The sequence below is a fragment of the Syngnathus acus genome, chromosome 22 (assembly GCF_901709675.1).
Source record: "Syngnathus acus chromosome 22, fSynAcu1.2, whole genome shotgun sequence".
Classification (NCBI taxonomy): Eukaryota; Metazoa; Chordata; class Actinopteri; order Syngnathiformes; family Syngnathidae; genus Syngnathus; species Syngnathus acus.
Window position 1 is genome coordinate 3058935 of NC_051106.1, and position 16847 is coordinate 3075781.

Genomic DNA, 16847 nt, shown 5'->3' on the forward strand with positions numbered 1-16847 from the left:
TTGAACATTTCCTTCAATAGCTTTTGCCTCATTAATATCTTGATGCCTTTATTTTCAATGGCTTTGCCAACATAGAGTAGAGGAATTCTCCAGCCTGACATGATGTATCACAGCCTTTTTTTTTTTTCATTTATTGTCAAGCACTTATCTCCATGGAAGGGTTCTAACTCATCCATGCCGGATGCCAGAAAGAGCTCTGGCAGTGGGAAATCCCGTTTTGTTTTCCTGAAGTCACTTAGGGTTATATACCGACCTTCTTTTTCTTACATTAATTTGGAATATTCCTTCCCTGGCACATAGTCCAGAACAGAACTCTGCTTCTCTGCTTGGTTGGCATATTTAATTGATGTGGTGGATAACGGGGTTGTCCCTGAAGTGCTTGCTCACTAACTAGCTCCCCTCATTTGCACACATTGATTTGATGTGTCAGCACAACATAAATCCAATCACCTTCTTTAGGACACTGCTACACAAAAGGTGTATTGTTTTTTGAGGAAGAAAGCTCATTGACAGCTTTCTTCTCAAGTTCAGGTTGCTATGGGGGAAACCCGGTGCTTTGCGCTTGTTAGTATCCCCCGTCGCCGCCAGCCACTAAAGTTGCTGTTCAATTTTAAAATCCTGAGTGGCCTATTTTTCTCTATCTTTAGTCAGAGCTACCACTTGCAAACAGCCATGCACCCAAGCATTGCCCTGGACCCCGCTGCACACTACAACTCCCCCAAGTTTCGCTCCAGGAACCAGAGCTACATGCGGGCAGTCAGCACTCTCAGCCAGGCCAGCTGCGTGAGCCAGGTTCGCCTTCAAATTTCTCTTCCTTATGTGTTTTTGTCCTTTCTGATGGCTTTTACTCTTCACAGGTCAGCGAAACTGAAATAAATGGCCAATTTGAATCAGTCTGTGAGTCTGTGTTCAGCGAGGTGGAATCACAGGCCATGGATGCATTGGATTTACCCGGATGTTTTCGAACACGGAGCCACAGCTACCTGCGAGCCATTCAAGCCGGCTACTCTCAAGATGATGAGTGCATCCCTCCCATGGCCTCCACTGTCACATCCACCATCAGATCTACCACAGGTAAAGGCTCATATGTCTTCTTTTCATCTGACACAACAGCTTATTTTTGCTATGAACTTGGGATAATGGCGAGCATAAAACGGTGATACTGTCAGATGTTGAATCCTTGCATGATCTATTCAATGTTTCCATTGTTTTGGATGGATGTAAGACTTTCATACTTCCAACTTTTTGAGCTGTGCAAGTTCATCCTCTTGTATTTTGGATGCATTGAGTCATCTGCCCGTCCATCGGATGCATCAGAGAGTAAAGCTATGAACCCTATTGAAAATCTCAAGTGAGAAAAATCAGGCGACAGGCTTTCTCCACTTCATTTGATGTCTGACTTTTTCTGTTATGCCGCAAGGTGAATGTTCTGACTTTTACTGTAAATTGGGCACAAGTATGGTGAATGTGTAAACCCAATTTACAATGCTCTGGAAATCTGTAAATGTCACAGGATATATTCTGGGATTTCCTTGCCCTGAGGTTGCTTCAGTATCATCTGACCATTATGCAAATTAGATCAATAACAGTTGAATGTACACATTTTGAAACAATCACAATGTTTAATCACCCCTTATGTATAAAATCTTGTTACAATAAATCTAAACCTACTCAGCTGACACCTCCATTTATTTCTCATACAAAGGGGTGATTATAAATTGGAAGCTGCTGGTGGTTTCATGACTTCTCCCAAGGAAATGATACGTCCAAGCAGAGATGAAGACTAGGGGAGGGGGAAAAAGAAGAGAAGGCACCCAGGAAAGAAGTCCAAATGGATTCCACCCCCTCGCCACGCAACATTTGGATTAACATAGGGAGGGTTAGAGGTGTGTCCATCTGGAGATGTGCTTATTATTAATACTTCCTCCCTATTGGTGCTTGATTACACTGCTTTCTCTGTAAACTTTTTTTAATAGACAAAACTTGGTTATTGATGGAATTTATTTTAGACAGGAGGCAATTAGATTTTGGAATGGTCAGAGTGGACATCACATTTTCAATAGGGTTCATACTATACTACCTGATTGGTGGGAGAAGGTTTGGAAGCTGTGCTCATCTTTGCCTCTTTTCATTGCACAAAGTTCATATTTCTGGATCTTACCCGATAGCAGAACAGCATGCATTTTTTTTAAACATCCCTTCTATGATGAATATTTTCTTTGTTCTGAAGGTTAAGAGGTTCTCCTTTGTGCATTGAAAAGATGTTAAGAATGCATGCTAAATTTTTAATGTTGAGAAGGCAGTGTAAAGCATCAAATGAGTCAAAATGGGAGTGCTTAATCAATATTAAGGAAACACTTAAGTAATGTATCATGGTATTACAAACATGAATGCAATATTTAGGCTAGATATGAGCAAATTGTCAAAATAGCAATATTTGTAGTGTAGATTTATGCTGTAATCTTGTTTTGACTCATGGCAATTAGTGCATGACTTGATGTTACTGCTCTGTGGCAATAAAAAGCACATTCTCTCCAGTTGCTCACACCTGTGGCCATATTACAAATACATATTTACATTTGTCTTGCAGACAGAAATTATGTGCAGGAAGACTCTTGTTTACCCAAGCAAGCCAGAGCACATGAGGATGTGACAGCAGATAAAGCCCCTTTGGCACATGATGATCTAGGCTGCCCCATCAGAAGAGACAGGTCTTACCAACAAGATAACATGGTGGCTACAGCCAAACCTCTGTCTGGACCACCCGTCTCTCCGATCCTCTTCAGATCTCCAAGACCTACTGGAGCAGAAAGGCCTTCACCAAAAGCCATTCAGGCCAGTATTAAAGAATCGGCAACATTGGCTGCAGCTATCAGCATGCAATGGAAGGAAGAGGTCTCTGCCATGCGTGTAGAGTTAGCTGAACTCAGAAGGGACCTCTGTAAAGAGCTTCGTGCTTTCAACAGTAATTTCAATACATTCACGAAGCATTACAACACATGGTCTCCCCAAAGTTGTAAAATGCCCGCAGGGGTGGATTTGAGTGAAGTGGGTGCGGCAGAGGCAATGACAGGTGCCCATGCAGGACTGGGTGCTGAAGGATTTGGAAACCCTGGAGCAAATCAAAGCACCGGAGGAGCTAAGGAGAAAACAAAACATGTATCTAAAGTTTCTGTGGGGACTCAGGCCAGAAGCAAAGCTTTGGTGCGGCAAAGCACTGCAGATGCCGCCGTTAATTGCCCAGAAGAGAAGGAGAAGAAGAAAGGGGCACGAAAAAAACTACCAAAGCAGCTCTCCATGGATCCAAGTATTCTTGCACGTCCGCAGTCAATGTATGTAGAAAGTGCCATACCACTTTCATTGGATCCAATTATCCCATTCTCTGCTAAAGCAGACAAAACTAGGCCTTTGGAATTGCCTTATGTAGGCCTATCAGCAGAACTGGAACAACTACCTGACCAGGATGCCGGGGCCTCGTGTGATCCTGTGACGAAAGAGGCACTCACCTCTGATGGTATGGTGCAGCTCGGAGAAATGTCCTGTGAGAGGCTACAAGATTTGGTTACAGTTGACCAAGACATGGGAATTACTCCACAGCAAAGCAGTGACAACCCTTCAAATGATTATGACTTGGATACTAAACCATCTCATCAAGTTGAATCGAAATCCACAGAATTGGACTTCATTGAGAGGGAAAATATCCGCCTGCCATATCCAGTCCCTGTAGTTACCGTGTCTCCGCCCGAGGATCATGAGAACGACATCACATCAGATTCTGAGTTCCCGTATCATTCTGCTGGAGAGGAACCAGAACCAACTCCAGTGTCGCTAACAAATACGGAATTAGAAGAGTCAAAAGGAACAGACCTAAAGGAATCGGAATCAAAAGATATAGACTTGCGTATGGCATCAGCGTCCGACATAATTGACGAAAGCCAGATTTTAATTCATGATGTACCCACAACTGATCAAGATACTTCTGCATCGTGTAACGTGGAGCAATGTCCTTCCATTGTGGTAACCGAGTACTTCGACATAGATTCTCCAGAGAGTCCAACCGACAGTGATCCAAATCCTGACCCCATCGTGTCCCTTCCGGAAAGTCCTTTCTCAGAGCAAATGCACCTGGATTCAGATTTTCCACCTAGTTCTGCACAAACTCAACCCAACACTGAACCAGACATGGAAGACTCAGAGTGGCCACCCCTTCCCGAGCCTCTTGATCGCACTCCAATATATCATGCCGATCTGGTTCACTTTGACCTGGTCATGTTGACTTCTCTAGACCAAGATGATCTTGATTCAGTGTTCATGGACCCTGAACCAGAGCCATTTGATCTAAGTATTGATACTCCATCTACTTTGGACCTGGACAATCCTTTTGACCAATCAGATTGCTGTGAAACTGCAGACTCTGCCACAATATGCCCCTTGGATTCATCATTGTCAACAGATGATGTCTGTTTTATACCAACTCCCGAGTGTTGCTCAAATTCTAGTCGGCTTGGTAGCGTGTCAGTCTCACAGGAACCCCAACTACCACAAATCACTGTCACAATATCACCCCCAAGTTCACTATCCCCTGATACCTCATTGGAAATGGATTTTGAACCCACAAGTCCATCACCAGAGCCTTCATTATGTGATATTGATCCATCTTCACATGATCCGGAGGACATTGAAGTAATATCGTTAATCCAGGAAAGCATGAAGCCGTATGAGAAAATAGAAGAGTCTCTTGAGTCCACGACGTCTTCGCAAGAGCATGGGGAACTTGTGAAGGAAAACCCCACGGATAGTCTGGATCGGTCTTCGTACGAGGAAGCTTTTCTTTGGTACCGGTGGCAGAAAAGGACCCAACAGAAAAAATCAGTACAGAGGAGTGCAAGTGTAGAACTTTGGAGTGGGAGATATGAATACAACAGTGCAGAAATCACATATGTATCCCTCACTCTGTGAGCTCGTACTTCAGTCTCAGCAGACAGAATGTAGCCCAAAGTATATCCGTAATTCACAGTTAATAGCCGCCACAGTGATGTGGAGCAATGGGCCGATCCAAATGTAATAAGATCATTGGCATTCAAAGCAAGGACTTCCTCATAAAATTCCACAAAGAAGAACTGTATTTATAGCAGCGAGAGCTATCATTCTAAGAACTGTCTTCAGCTGTGACATATTTACTTAACAATAATAATCCAAGAATATTCACTGAAAATGTTACAACAAAAACTGACTTCCAATCAAGGACTCAAGTAATGCCAACTATTTTGAGGAATTCTTTTGGACTATGAAAATGCTGCAGATGAACAGTTTTGCAGTAACAACTTCCTTTCTTTGCTTGTACGAACGAATGTGTGTATATCGTCACTCTAAGGTGGAGTGATATTTTTGGGATGGTTATTATATAACTATGAATTGCAAGGGTGTTTACTATGTGAGCTAATGGATGAAGAGTCGTATGAAATATGAACTGATGGTAATCGAAAATGCTGGAATACTGTTAATGAAAGTTCAGTGTTGCTCAAATATATTCCCAAAGTAAAACTGCAATGGCATATACTGTAAATTTACTGTAGCTCTATATACACACACAATAAATAATCATATTCACATATGACTGAAACACAGAAAAGTAAAAAAAAGAAGTAAACCTATTACGAAATACTCAATAAATTAGTAACATTAAAATTAAAGGAAATGTTGAGTGTATTTTTACTGTAAAATAATATTGGGCTCAGGAATTTAAAGACTGTGAATGTAATCCCACAGAATGAGGAGAATGGCATAATAATCCAGAGTATTCCTGGACATTATGATATAGGCATTTGGTGATCAGTAATTCAAACTGTTCCATGCGCCGCAATCTGCATTTGAGCCTGTTTGTAATTTCTGCCTTTGAATGAGGGCAATTGAAAGAAAGCTCTTGCATAGCCAATGACGGCACAATTCTATTAAGAGGAGGCAATAGTTGAAAGCCCAATCAATCACAAACTATATCTCTCCTATGTCTCCAATTAGTTGGCTCCACATGCCCACTGAAGTCTGTGCTCTAATAAAGCACACTGGAACAAAAGGAACCTTTGAGCTGAGCATCAGTGTGCTTCCGGAAAAAAGAATTTTTTTCGGTGCACCATGAAAGTTTGCTAAATTGGCTTCGGCAGAAAGATTTTAAGGCCATGGGAAGTTAATTAGCTGTATTGTTGTATTCGTTTTGTCGTTTCAGCGCCATCTTTCTTCCCTCCACATCTCATCCACATTCAACTTTTCATTTTCAAAACATCTATGCCAACAGAATGTACTATAACATGTGCTCCTACATTGTACTACTTTTTTTTAATCAAACAAAATGGAATAGAGCTGTGTCAAATAACAGAACTTGTAATGAAAGTCATTGTCAGTTTTGCTGAAGCCAAAATTCTGATGAGAGACTGTAAAATATCTGCTGTCAACTAAATGCCCACAATTATTTAAAGAAAATGGCTGCTCGTTTTTTGTCTGAACAGATACTTGAGAGATGGTTTTGTTTTGGTTTGGTTTGGTTTGGTTTAGGTTTGGTTTGGTTGGGTTTGGTTCTCAGTGCTCCTCTTCATTGAGAACACACTACTAAATCCAAATTCCCACACCCCAACTTCCAGTTACCTGTCACTCATAATCAATTTGGATGGGTGAAGAATAGATAGAAAGAAAAAGTAGATGAAAAGTGCTTGTGGCTTATTTAGCTGAAAACGTAAAACTTTTTTTTCATACACGAACTAAAAAGGAGAGCATTTGTTACCCAGCATAGTTCAGGCTGAGTTAAGTGACAAATTCAGGCCAGACATAACAAATACATCAAACGTGTGTCATCTGGTGGCGCTTGTTCATTGGCTGCCACTCGATCATATCGCTTGAAGGCGACACACGGTAAAAGGACCACAATTCCCAGATGATTTTTACCAACCTTCCATCTTGTGGTGAACAGCTGTGCAGTAAACCAAAATAAATATATTTAAAATGCAACCCAAATGCTCATGTATTAGAGCAGGGGTGTCAAACTCCTTTTTTTCACGGGCCGCATTGTCGTCATAGCTTCTTTCGGAGGGCCATTATGACTGTCAACCCAAATAAATGTATGAGCACCTCATATTATATACAGTAAAAGCTACAAAACAAACTGACAAATAATTCGTTTTTAAATCAGACGAGTAAAAACTGGTCAAATATTTAAAAAAAAAAAAATTATGAAAAGTGAAGACAATTTGCAATTCTAGTAATGGCACACGAATTTGATGCACAATTTGTCTTCGCGGGCCACATAAAATGATGTGGCGAGCCGTATCTGGCCCCCGGGCCTTGAGTTTGACACATGTGTATTAGAGTAATCTTCATTTGCTTATCATTTCTAGTTTGCCCGCGTCTCTGAATCCCCACCCTACTCCCTTGCTATCCAAGCATCCAATTCTGCCTTTCCTCTAACTGCAGCCGTATTGACTGGACACCCCACCCCCAGCATCCCCCTGGTTTAGAAAAAAAAAAAAAAAAAGCATCATCCACATTCTTGATATGTCAGTAATATGGTCTGTGCTTACGCATTTGCTATCATCTGCAAACAACCCTTAATATAGTGGAGTTAAAATAATAATAATAATGATGTCACAGTCTTCTTGTATTGATGCAATTTGGTCGTTATAATCTGACTTCTCCCATCTCTCTTTCTCTCTCTCTCACATATTCTTTGTGTATTGAGCTTTTTGGTATTTTTCTTAGCAGCAATACAAAGTGGCAATGCCAGTAATGTCTTGTTTACAGTCCTTCCAGCTTTCCCTATCATTTACATACCCTTAATAGCCTGCTTGCAAAACTAAGTGCTGCATTGCCTTTACAATGATAAATCCAGCTAGGGGGGAAAAAAAAGACTGTTAATGGTGTGTCACTCAACTACTCTCTACCTTACCACCATGTTAGCCAGTCCTGATAGAACGGCACTAACAAAGATGGAGGGGTTGTGTTTGTCAGCCTCGCTAATACCGTGCTAGTTGTTTGCACTTGCAGGAGCGAGTGAGAAAAATAATCACCGTCACTTGTTGTCTATTATCGGCGTGGCTTTTACTAACTGTTCATGATATTTCTTCAAGGTCACTCGGCCAGCCAAAGAAATGGTGCTCCATTGCTTATATGTATGCAAGCCCCATTTGATATTAAATTAATGCAATTTCATGGAAAAAGCATTACAATATAGAATATAGTACATCAAATGAAGATTTAGTGCTTCTGATATTGTCTAGGCCAGCAGATAAGAGTTTGCTGGCCTTGACAGTCTGCCACTTAAAGGCTGTTGTTGTGGAGTAAGAACTATCTGAAGAACCATAATGATTTTTGCCGCTTTTTATTTTTAACTGTGTCATGTAACCGATGTCTGAGTCTGGTTGACTTCGCTTCGGATTTAATAACTGCTGCGTAATGGTGTTGTGTCAAATTAGGAGCCGGGATTATGAACCAAGGTAGCATCCAGCCCCTCCTTAGCACAATTTACTGATTCTATTTTTGGTTTTCCTACTGAGTCATGGCCCCCTGAATAGGATGCACACGCACACACGCAATTTTCTTGTCTGTACATGTACACATGCACTTTTCCTGTTTCTTACCACTAATGCATCTCTTCATTATTGGAAAATTCATTTTGTGAATGGACAGCTGCGTGACTCATCGATTCTCTGAAGCGGAACAATCTTCACGGATGTGACTTCTTTGGCTATTAATAAACACAACCAAATTTAAGGGTGAGAAGGAGGTCAGAATGAATTGAGACATTTGATGAGCTTGCTTTTACTGGCAAATCTTTCTCCTTTCATTTTTGATAGCGGTCTCTCTCGGTAATTGTGTCGCTCAGGCTATAATTTAATTGGACAAAATGCTGTTAATTTGGCGCCAACCTTTGGGAGGGCCTGGTGTGGAGGGTGCTTCTCATTATAACCCAAAGGAGATCCCACAAGCGCTTCATTAATTGCCCTTTTTTATGTAAGTTGTGATGATCAAAAGAGCTCTTTGCAGTTTTGCCAAAGGCAACCTGAAGCTTCACCAATTGTGTGGCCAGGAGCTCTTCCTCTTGTATCTCCTGCTCAGAGGCTTCTGCTAGCTTTCATATTCCATCTCAACAATAGAACATGTGCATTATAAGGATTAGTTTTGTACTTGATTACACTTGATGGGGTTTTTGTCAGGTTCTTTGTAACAACACTTTAAAAATACCAATTACTATCCTTTTTAGCAATTTTAGCACATTTGACTTAGAGATACTTTCTTCTGCACCCTCTTGAGAAGTTTACCACACTGCTTTCTCAACCCTACAAGGACATTGCCTGTAGGACCTCAACTGGAGTCCTCCATCAGGCCGGGTCACCGTCAAGCCTGGTCACACTAAGCCAGGTTAGGTGTATGGGGAGATTGCTTTAGCACCCACGGGAATGTTCTTCTCACCCAAGAATTGTCGAATGCTCAGGGCGTTGTGAGCAGGCAAGTTGTCACGTTGAAGCAACTTGCAGTAGCCTTTGTAGACATCTGAAGAGAAAATTCATAGTTTGGATTCAGAAGATATTTTTGGTTCAACCATTCCTGTTACTCATTTGACATACTTTGAAGGTGAGTTTTTCAGGATAACAAATTTAGTTAGGCACCCACCCCAAAATAAACCTCACTATTTGAGAAGTTCACAAATAGTGAATCACAACTTGGTGGCATTCACTGGACTTGCTTTTGGTAATTCGATAATAAGCACAATGAGATTTACCATTGTTTTTGTTGTTTTTAGGTTAAATTGGTTTTTTTTTGTTTTGTTTGTCTCTGCATTTTGTTTATCGTTGCACTATTTGTTGTCCTATGTTGTTTGCTTTGCACGTTCAAATGACTAATATTAGTAAGTCAATGTTACTCCAACACATTTTTCCTGTGAAACTCAAGATGAAGCTTCTCCGGCATGCTTAATTAATGACATCAGTAACAAGTGTTCACGCACACTTGTGTCAACATGGCTGCTGCATCGGTGACAACTTATAGAATAATCATACTGTAACTTGAAAAAAAACAAAAAACAGGCACGCTAATGCATTTAAGAGAATTTTGTTAATTAAAAAAAGAAAACAAATCAGAAAAATGCGTTCTATGCCCTCGGTTCTCCAACCTTTATATAGCTAGGGCACTTATTTTACATTTCAAAAAAATCTCATACCACACCATATAAATAATGATCTTATTTCAGTTTTCTGAAAAAAGTATTTGCTCAAAATGAAATCTGTCAAAGCTATTATTTATTCTGATGAGTACGCATGTCAGTAGACAGGGTAATTGTACTTTCTGTCATCTGGTGAAAGAACATTAAATTGTTCTGCTTGCCACTAAACATGGCTCATATAGATAGATAAACAAAGATTATTCATAGTACAATAAATGGATAATTTATAGTCCAATTCAAGGATTTGGATGATATCCCGTGGCACAATAATTGCTTACAGCACAGCAGTTGGGAATCACTGCCCTTCACCAAGCGCAACTGTAATTTTATGTATCGCTTAATGTACATTCTGTGCACTATATTTGTCTTCTATTGCAGCCATCAGCTACACGCCAAGCTACAAAAAGCCCCCTCCACCCGTCCCGCCCCGCACCACCTCCAAACCCCTCATCTCCATCACAGCCCAAAGCAGCACAGAGTCCACCCAGGACGCCTACCACGAAGGGAGGCACCTCCACGGCGGGATGTGGGGCTCCGATGGCCTGACCCTGGGCCTGAGCCCTGGCAGAGCCCTCTATAACTCAGTAGACAGCCTGGATAGCACCAAGGCTGTAACAATAGCCATGGAGGCAGCTGGGGTCATGGCTGGAAAGAGACACCCGTCCACAGACAGCCACAGCTCGGTACTCACCTGCGACAAGGCCATCCTGGTGTCTAAGGCTGAGGAGTACCTGAAGACACCTCGGTCCTCCATAGGGATCCAGGTCAGTCTTGACGGAAGCCGCATCTCTTGCTTAATAATATACAACCACGAGAGAGAAACATAGTAGTCAATTCAGCTGCTAAAAATAGGCCCTGTGAGTCATCATCCCACAATCCATCAATTAGGATTCAACTCATGCTATGGCTTGTTCTAGTGAATGGTTCCCTCTAGGCTTCATTCACTCCATCTTCATTTATGTTTGCATTTAATCAGTTCATTAGGAAAAACACGCCAAAGCCTACCTTGTGATGAATGAGCAAAGGCTAAAAATGCAGTTTATTTAACGATTGCCCGTTTGTCTATTTTTTATGTGTTTTTTGCGGTGTACGTTGGGAGATTTTGGATTTGTAACCCTCATTAATTCACTTTAGCCCTCAAGATTAAGTGATTGAAAATGCTTTTGTCATCTTTATTCACCTCTAGCATGACTTTCTACTTAGTATTGGTTAAGCATTTCGTATTGTCCAGGACCAACAATAAATTCAAAAGTCTTTCGTGCATCTTAATAAAACGCCACGTGATTCGTAAGACATTTTCTATTTGTTTTTACAACCAATTTTTTTCCCTCATTGCTCATCCTTTTGTTTTGCTTCCAACATGTGACTCAACTTTCAGACTTTCTGCCAAAATACCAAAACACGTTTTATTTGTGTCATGTTCCACATCAGCAGTTTACCCCTTTAGTGATAAAAGTGAACTGAGCCGAAGATGTATAAATGTCATCCAGTTCTTGTATGTGCTGCTCTGTTATTGCTCTGTGAGGAAACCTACAGAAAAAAAAGGTTTCAAATGAGCAAAGGGACAAAATGGAACATTGCCTTCAAGCAGTGACCATATGTCTCAATATCCACATTTGGTGTGCCACCAAACCTTTAATTTGTTAGGCCTTTCTTCTCCAGACACAAAATGTTCAGTGGGCACCCGGGAGTGCAGACAGACCGAGTTATTGCGACATTGAGCATACAGGAAATTATGATCACTCGACAAAGAAAACAACAAAATTAGATCAGGAGGAAATGAGTAAACACAAAAATGAGACCGACTGGAAAGAGATGGGAACATTGTCAATCATGGAACTCTAGAGAATACTACAGATACAAGAATATTTATTCATATGTATCTATTTAGCTTTCTATCTAGCTCTCCGTCATTGACTGGCTGACAGTTGTCCCTTCACTCATTCTGCAACATTGGAAGTAGTTCTGTCCCTCTCATGAATGTAAATTCAATATTGACTCAAATTTTACCATTTGATCTGAACAGACTGCTTGTCTTGATTCATTTATTTGAGCAAATGAATGGCTGAGATTTGTTTTGTGATATTTTGCTGCCTCATGACTCCGGGGGATTTATACATTTTCAATGAAAACAGCAATACAGGTAGAGGATTGGAGAAAATCAGTGGTATCTCCAAAGTGACATTTAAAAATGGGAAATTACCGTATTTTCCGGACTATAAGGCGCACCGGACCGGACTATAAGGCGCACCTTCAATGAATGGCCCATTTTAAAACTTTGTCCTTATATAAGGCGCACCGGACTATAAGGCGCACCATTAATGCATCATGTCAAATTTTTAATACAAATCAAATCATTCTCCATTTTATCTTTTTTATTTCAACTTCAGATGCAACAAATTACTTTATAATCATTGATTCATGATTCATAGTCTTCAGCGGGCCACTTATGATTGATTTCATGACACAATGCTTCGGCCAGTTTAAATTTAGGAATTTGGTCCATATATAAGGCGCACTGTACTATAAGGCGCACTGTCGGCTTTTGAGAAAATTTTAGGTTTTTAGGCGCACCTTATAGTCCGGAAAATACGGTAGGCATTTGTGTAATTAAGTTAAGTTTTGATGTTGCTTCAATGTTTTTAGATGAACTCATATATGGCAATAACCATTTAAGAAAGCAAACAGGACCCAAAGAAAGAAACCGTGATGTCTTATAAACCTCGATAAATCATGAGCTGTTTACGGACTAGCTTTGACAGTTAAGCTCAGTCCCAGTTCAATAAAGGCACATGTGGCTCACATAATGACAGCAATCTTGCCTCGTATTGGCTCTGTGCATTAGGTGGAGGCTGCAACAGACTCGGAATCCGAAAGCAAAGGCTCCAGGGAATACCATTCAGTTGGGATCCAGGTGGAGGATGACAAGAAAGGGTAAAAATCCTGCTTTTGAGTCTTTGCTGTCAACAACTTTTATTAATTGCCTCTTGGCTTTTCTCAATGCAATTTTACCTCCTTGGCCTTAAGACAAGGCCGGTTCAAGCGCTCCAACAGCGTGACAACAGCAGTGCAAGCCGACATGGAGTTGGAGGTCTTCCCCACCATGGAAGACAAAGGCTTGCAGTTCGGCGGGGGCTTCCAGCGTCACTCAGAGCCCAGCACGCCCACCCAGTATGGAGCCGTGCGAACCGTACGCACTCAGGGGCTCTTCAGTTACCGTGAGGACTACAGGACCCCAGCTGAGCCCCCCAGTCCCAGAGAGACCACAAGTGAGCCCACGTGGCAGCTGGAGCCCCCCTCGCCACAAGAGAATACAGTCACATCTGGTGAGTCGGGGCGTAGCTCCCCTTCTCTGAGGAGAGACGGGAGCTGGTTCATGCAGCTGCTTCATACTGAGACCAAGAGGATAGAGGGCTGGTGTAAAGAGATGGAGGCAGAAGCTGAAGAAAATGATCTGTCAGAAGAGAGTGAGTGACACAAAAAATTGTACAAAATAAAAGATGCCAGCTTTAAATACAATGTCATGTATTTTGTGTTACAGTTTTGGGAAAAATCCGAAGTGCCGTGGGGAGCGCTCAGCTGCTCATGTCGCAGAAATTCCAGCAGTTTTATTGGCTCTGTCAGCAAAATCTGGTAAGTGTGGGTGCTTTCGGAAAAGATTTTTTGTCACAACTCCACAGATTGTAATAGCAGATGTAAGCAAGAACCCTTTTTGTTTTGAGCATCCAACACAAGATGGCTGAGGTAGTCGATGTCCTCCTCCTTTGTCATTGCTCTGCTAGTTACAACTTTCAGCTAAATTGAAAATATTTCATTCATTCATCATTCATTCAAAATATTTCATTCGAGTAACTGGGCCTTATCGTGAAAAGCATGAAAATCAAAAAGTATTTAACACCACAATCGATGATCCCAAAACAGTTTAGTATAATTTCAAATAAAATTCTTTTGAATAATGTCAGATGCAGAAAGCAATAATATTGAATATTAAAAGTATGGATTAGTTTAGCGTCAACAAAAACACATCTTAGATATAGAGACACTTATCCAAGTTATTCAGTAACTTCAGCCACACACATTTTCTTTGCAACCTTTCGTTACAAAACTGCAATGCACATTGACACGCGAACAGACTCAATCAACCCCACTGAAAGTCATTGATTCTGGAAAGCAACAAAAATGAGAATCGATATCTATTTGGGGCATTTAGTTTTGGCCGGAAAGCGATGCGGGGAAACTACATGAGAGAAGATGAATGTTTTGTAGTTTGGATGATCGTGCTGTGAGAGAAAACGAAAATTGTACAAAGCCTTTTATGGATCTGAGTAAATATCTCTGCCAGTTGCACATGGGCAAGATGGGGCTATTGTTATGAATCAGCTAATTATATGCAGGCAGCTGAAACTAACCATTCAGTGGGAATTACTGAACATCAAGTTACGTACTACTCAAATAAGGACAAAAGACAAAAAAAATATTACAAGAACAAGACAAGATAAGAACTAACACATATCTCCCTTGTCCTCACTACATCGTGGAGGACCCCAGTGCCATGCCGCGGCCTACCTCACAGGACCTGGCTGGGTTCTGGGACCTGCTGCAGCTCTCCGTTGATGACGTCACTTTGAAGTTTGACCAACTGCAGCAGATCAAGAGCAACAACTGGAGGCCAGTAGATAGTCCAGACAAGAAGGTAAATGTAATAAAACAGATTTTTTTCTGCTGCTGAAATGAATGTAAAAATAATATATATATTATATACATGCCCTATTATGCACATGGAAAAATGTCGTCTTGGTAATTTGCAGAGATATGAGATTTTTTTATTATTATAATCCTGCATCAATCAATATTAAAAGATAGATCCTCAAAACAATTCCATAAGAAACTTATTGCATGTCTTTGCGATATGCATGTTCCATGGTCCAAAATCGTGATGTCGATATTTTTTCGATATATTGTACAGCCCTATTAAATACATGCATTAATGCTATTTTCTATTTTTGAACAAAATGTTTCATTTATTGTTCTTAAAATCTATCAATGTGGGTTGCTACTCATAAAACTATTTAGTCCCAGTGTGCTAACAGTTGAGAACCAATGCCCCAAAAGGACAAAACACATTATGGATGCAAAGTGCTCCGTAATAAAAGATGCGATGAATTAGTGAGTTGTCATAAATATGATCAGCTTTTCAGCTGCCACTTTGGCAAGGTGGAATTAGTAGTAAATAACAATGAGTAATGTTCTTTTATCCTGTGATGATTGTTTATCGTGTTCTGATTAATTTGTTTCTCTTTATAAATTATTCAGCTACACCTAATTAGTTTGCCATTGTTTTCCAAAGCCTCTAGCTCCAGTACCAAAGAAGACAATTCGACAGAAGAGTCTGATAACAAGGGAAAGGTCCTTGGACCTCCCCGACAGGCACCGGCAGGAGGCGCGTCGACGGCTGATGGCAGCCAAGCGGGCGGCTTCCTTCCGCCAGAACTCTTCCTCGGAGCGAGCGGACAGCATCGAGATCTATATTCCCGAGGCTCAGACTCGACTTTGAGAAGTTAGGTTCAAGGGAAACTTGTCTCCCTGCTCAGCTCGCCTTTTTTTTTTCTAGACTTTTCTTCTCTCCTTTATTTATTAGGGCCATCTTTAAAGCCATCCTCAGTGACCCTCGCCAACGCCATCGGCCTGTAGGATGTGCCTCACGTCCCCAAGTTAGTAGAGCTCTATGTTGGGCACGGATTGACTAGTTTTCTCACTAGATTACCACACTCGCATACCGCATCGCTTTTCGTTCCGTCTTTTTCCAACATTTGCAAAGTGCCATTTTAAAAGTGTAGCTTTGGGAAGCCGATTGGCAACCAAGCCTTTGAGCTACAAAGAGTATTTTCAATAGATTAAGGAAATCTACAACTCTTTAAATTTTTCATTAATTGACTTTTATTTCCCAAACCTAATGTGAATTGTTAAAAGTGCCAATGCTTCAAATACCTCAGTCAATGAGCCCCGGCCGTGTTGGAAATGCAGCTCTTTTTTTCTTCTTCTTTTTTAACTAAATCGAATGGTCATTTTTCATGGGATTAATTGTTAGAAAAATGACCTCATCATGCACATTATAAACACCTCTTCTGAACATCTGCTGTTACAAACTATCGAATATTGACATCATTGCAGTAGGAAAAATTGTTTGTGTCCTTAGATGAAAATACGTTGATTGCACTAATGCACTTATTACAAATTCCACGTTTCAGAAGGGAAATGTACATAACTGAAGGTAACAATAGTTTTTTTTCTTCCCCTCAATATGAATTTTAAACTGTTTTTCCCACCATGTCCATAGTTCACACCTCATCTAATTTTATTTCACCATAATTCACAGTGCTAATGCGTAGGCAAATTGTATCCTTCGGCAGATTATGTTACAGAAAATTCCTGGTGGTTTATATTATTTTAGTTTTTGTTAAAGTCTTACCAAGTCATAAGATAACCATAACAGAACCCTCATGTAAGAGCAAAATGATCAAGTGTAAAAGCGATTCCCACATTATAAAGGACACCTTGCACAATCAGTACAATTCAATAAAATGGAACATTAAGATTAAAATTCTGCCTTTACAAAGATAAGGTTCGGTGTCAAAGAGAC

General features: G+C 40.7%; 1 protein-coding gene across 5 annotated transcripts in view; it reads left to right on the plus strand.

Annotated features, from left to right (window-relative positions):
• dlgap2a (discs, large (Drosophila) homolog-associated protein 2a) overlaps window positions 1-16482 on the plus strand; it is a 70458-nt gene extending 53976 nt beyond the window's left edge. For 3 of the 5 annotated variants that reach the window (XM_037241511.1, XM_037241513.1, XM_037241514.1), the window contains 3 exons: window positions 648-792; window positions 858-1074; window positions 2591-5688. In XM_037241511.1, coding sequence (XP_037097406.1) covers window positions 648-792; window positions 858-1074; window positions 2591-4959 — 2731 coding nt within the window. In that variant the 3' untranslated portion in view covers window positions 4960-5688. Of the gene's footprint in view, window positions 1-647; window positions 793-857; window positions 1075-2590; window positions 5689-10585; window positions 10972-13052; window positions 13142-13234; window positions 13675-13748; window positions 13841-14747; window positions 14901-15554 lie in introns of those variants that run through there. The other 2 variants (XM_037241515.1, XM_037241516.1) reach the window with 1 other exon arrangement.
• Window positions 16483-16847: the final 365 nt, after the last annotated feature.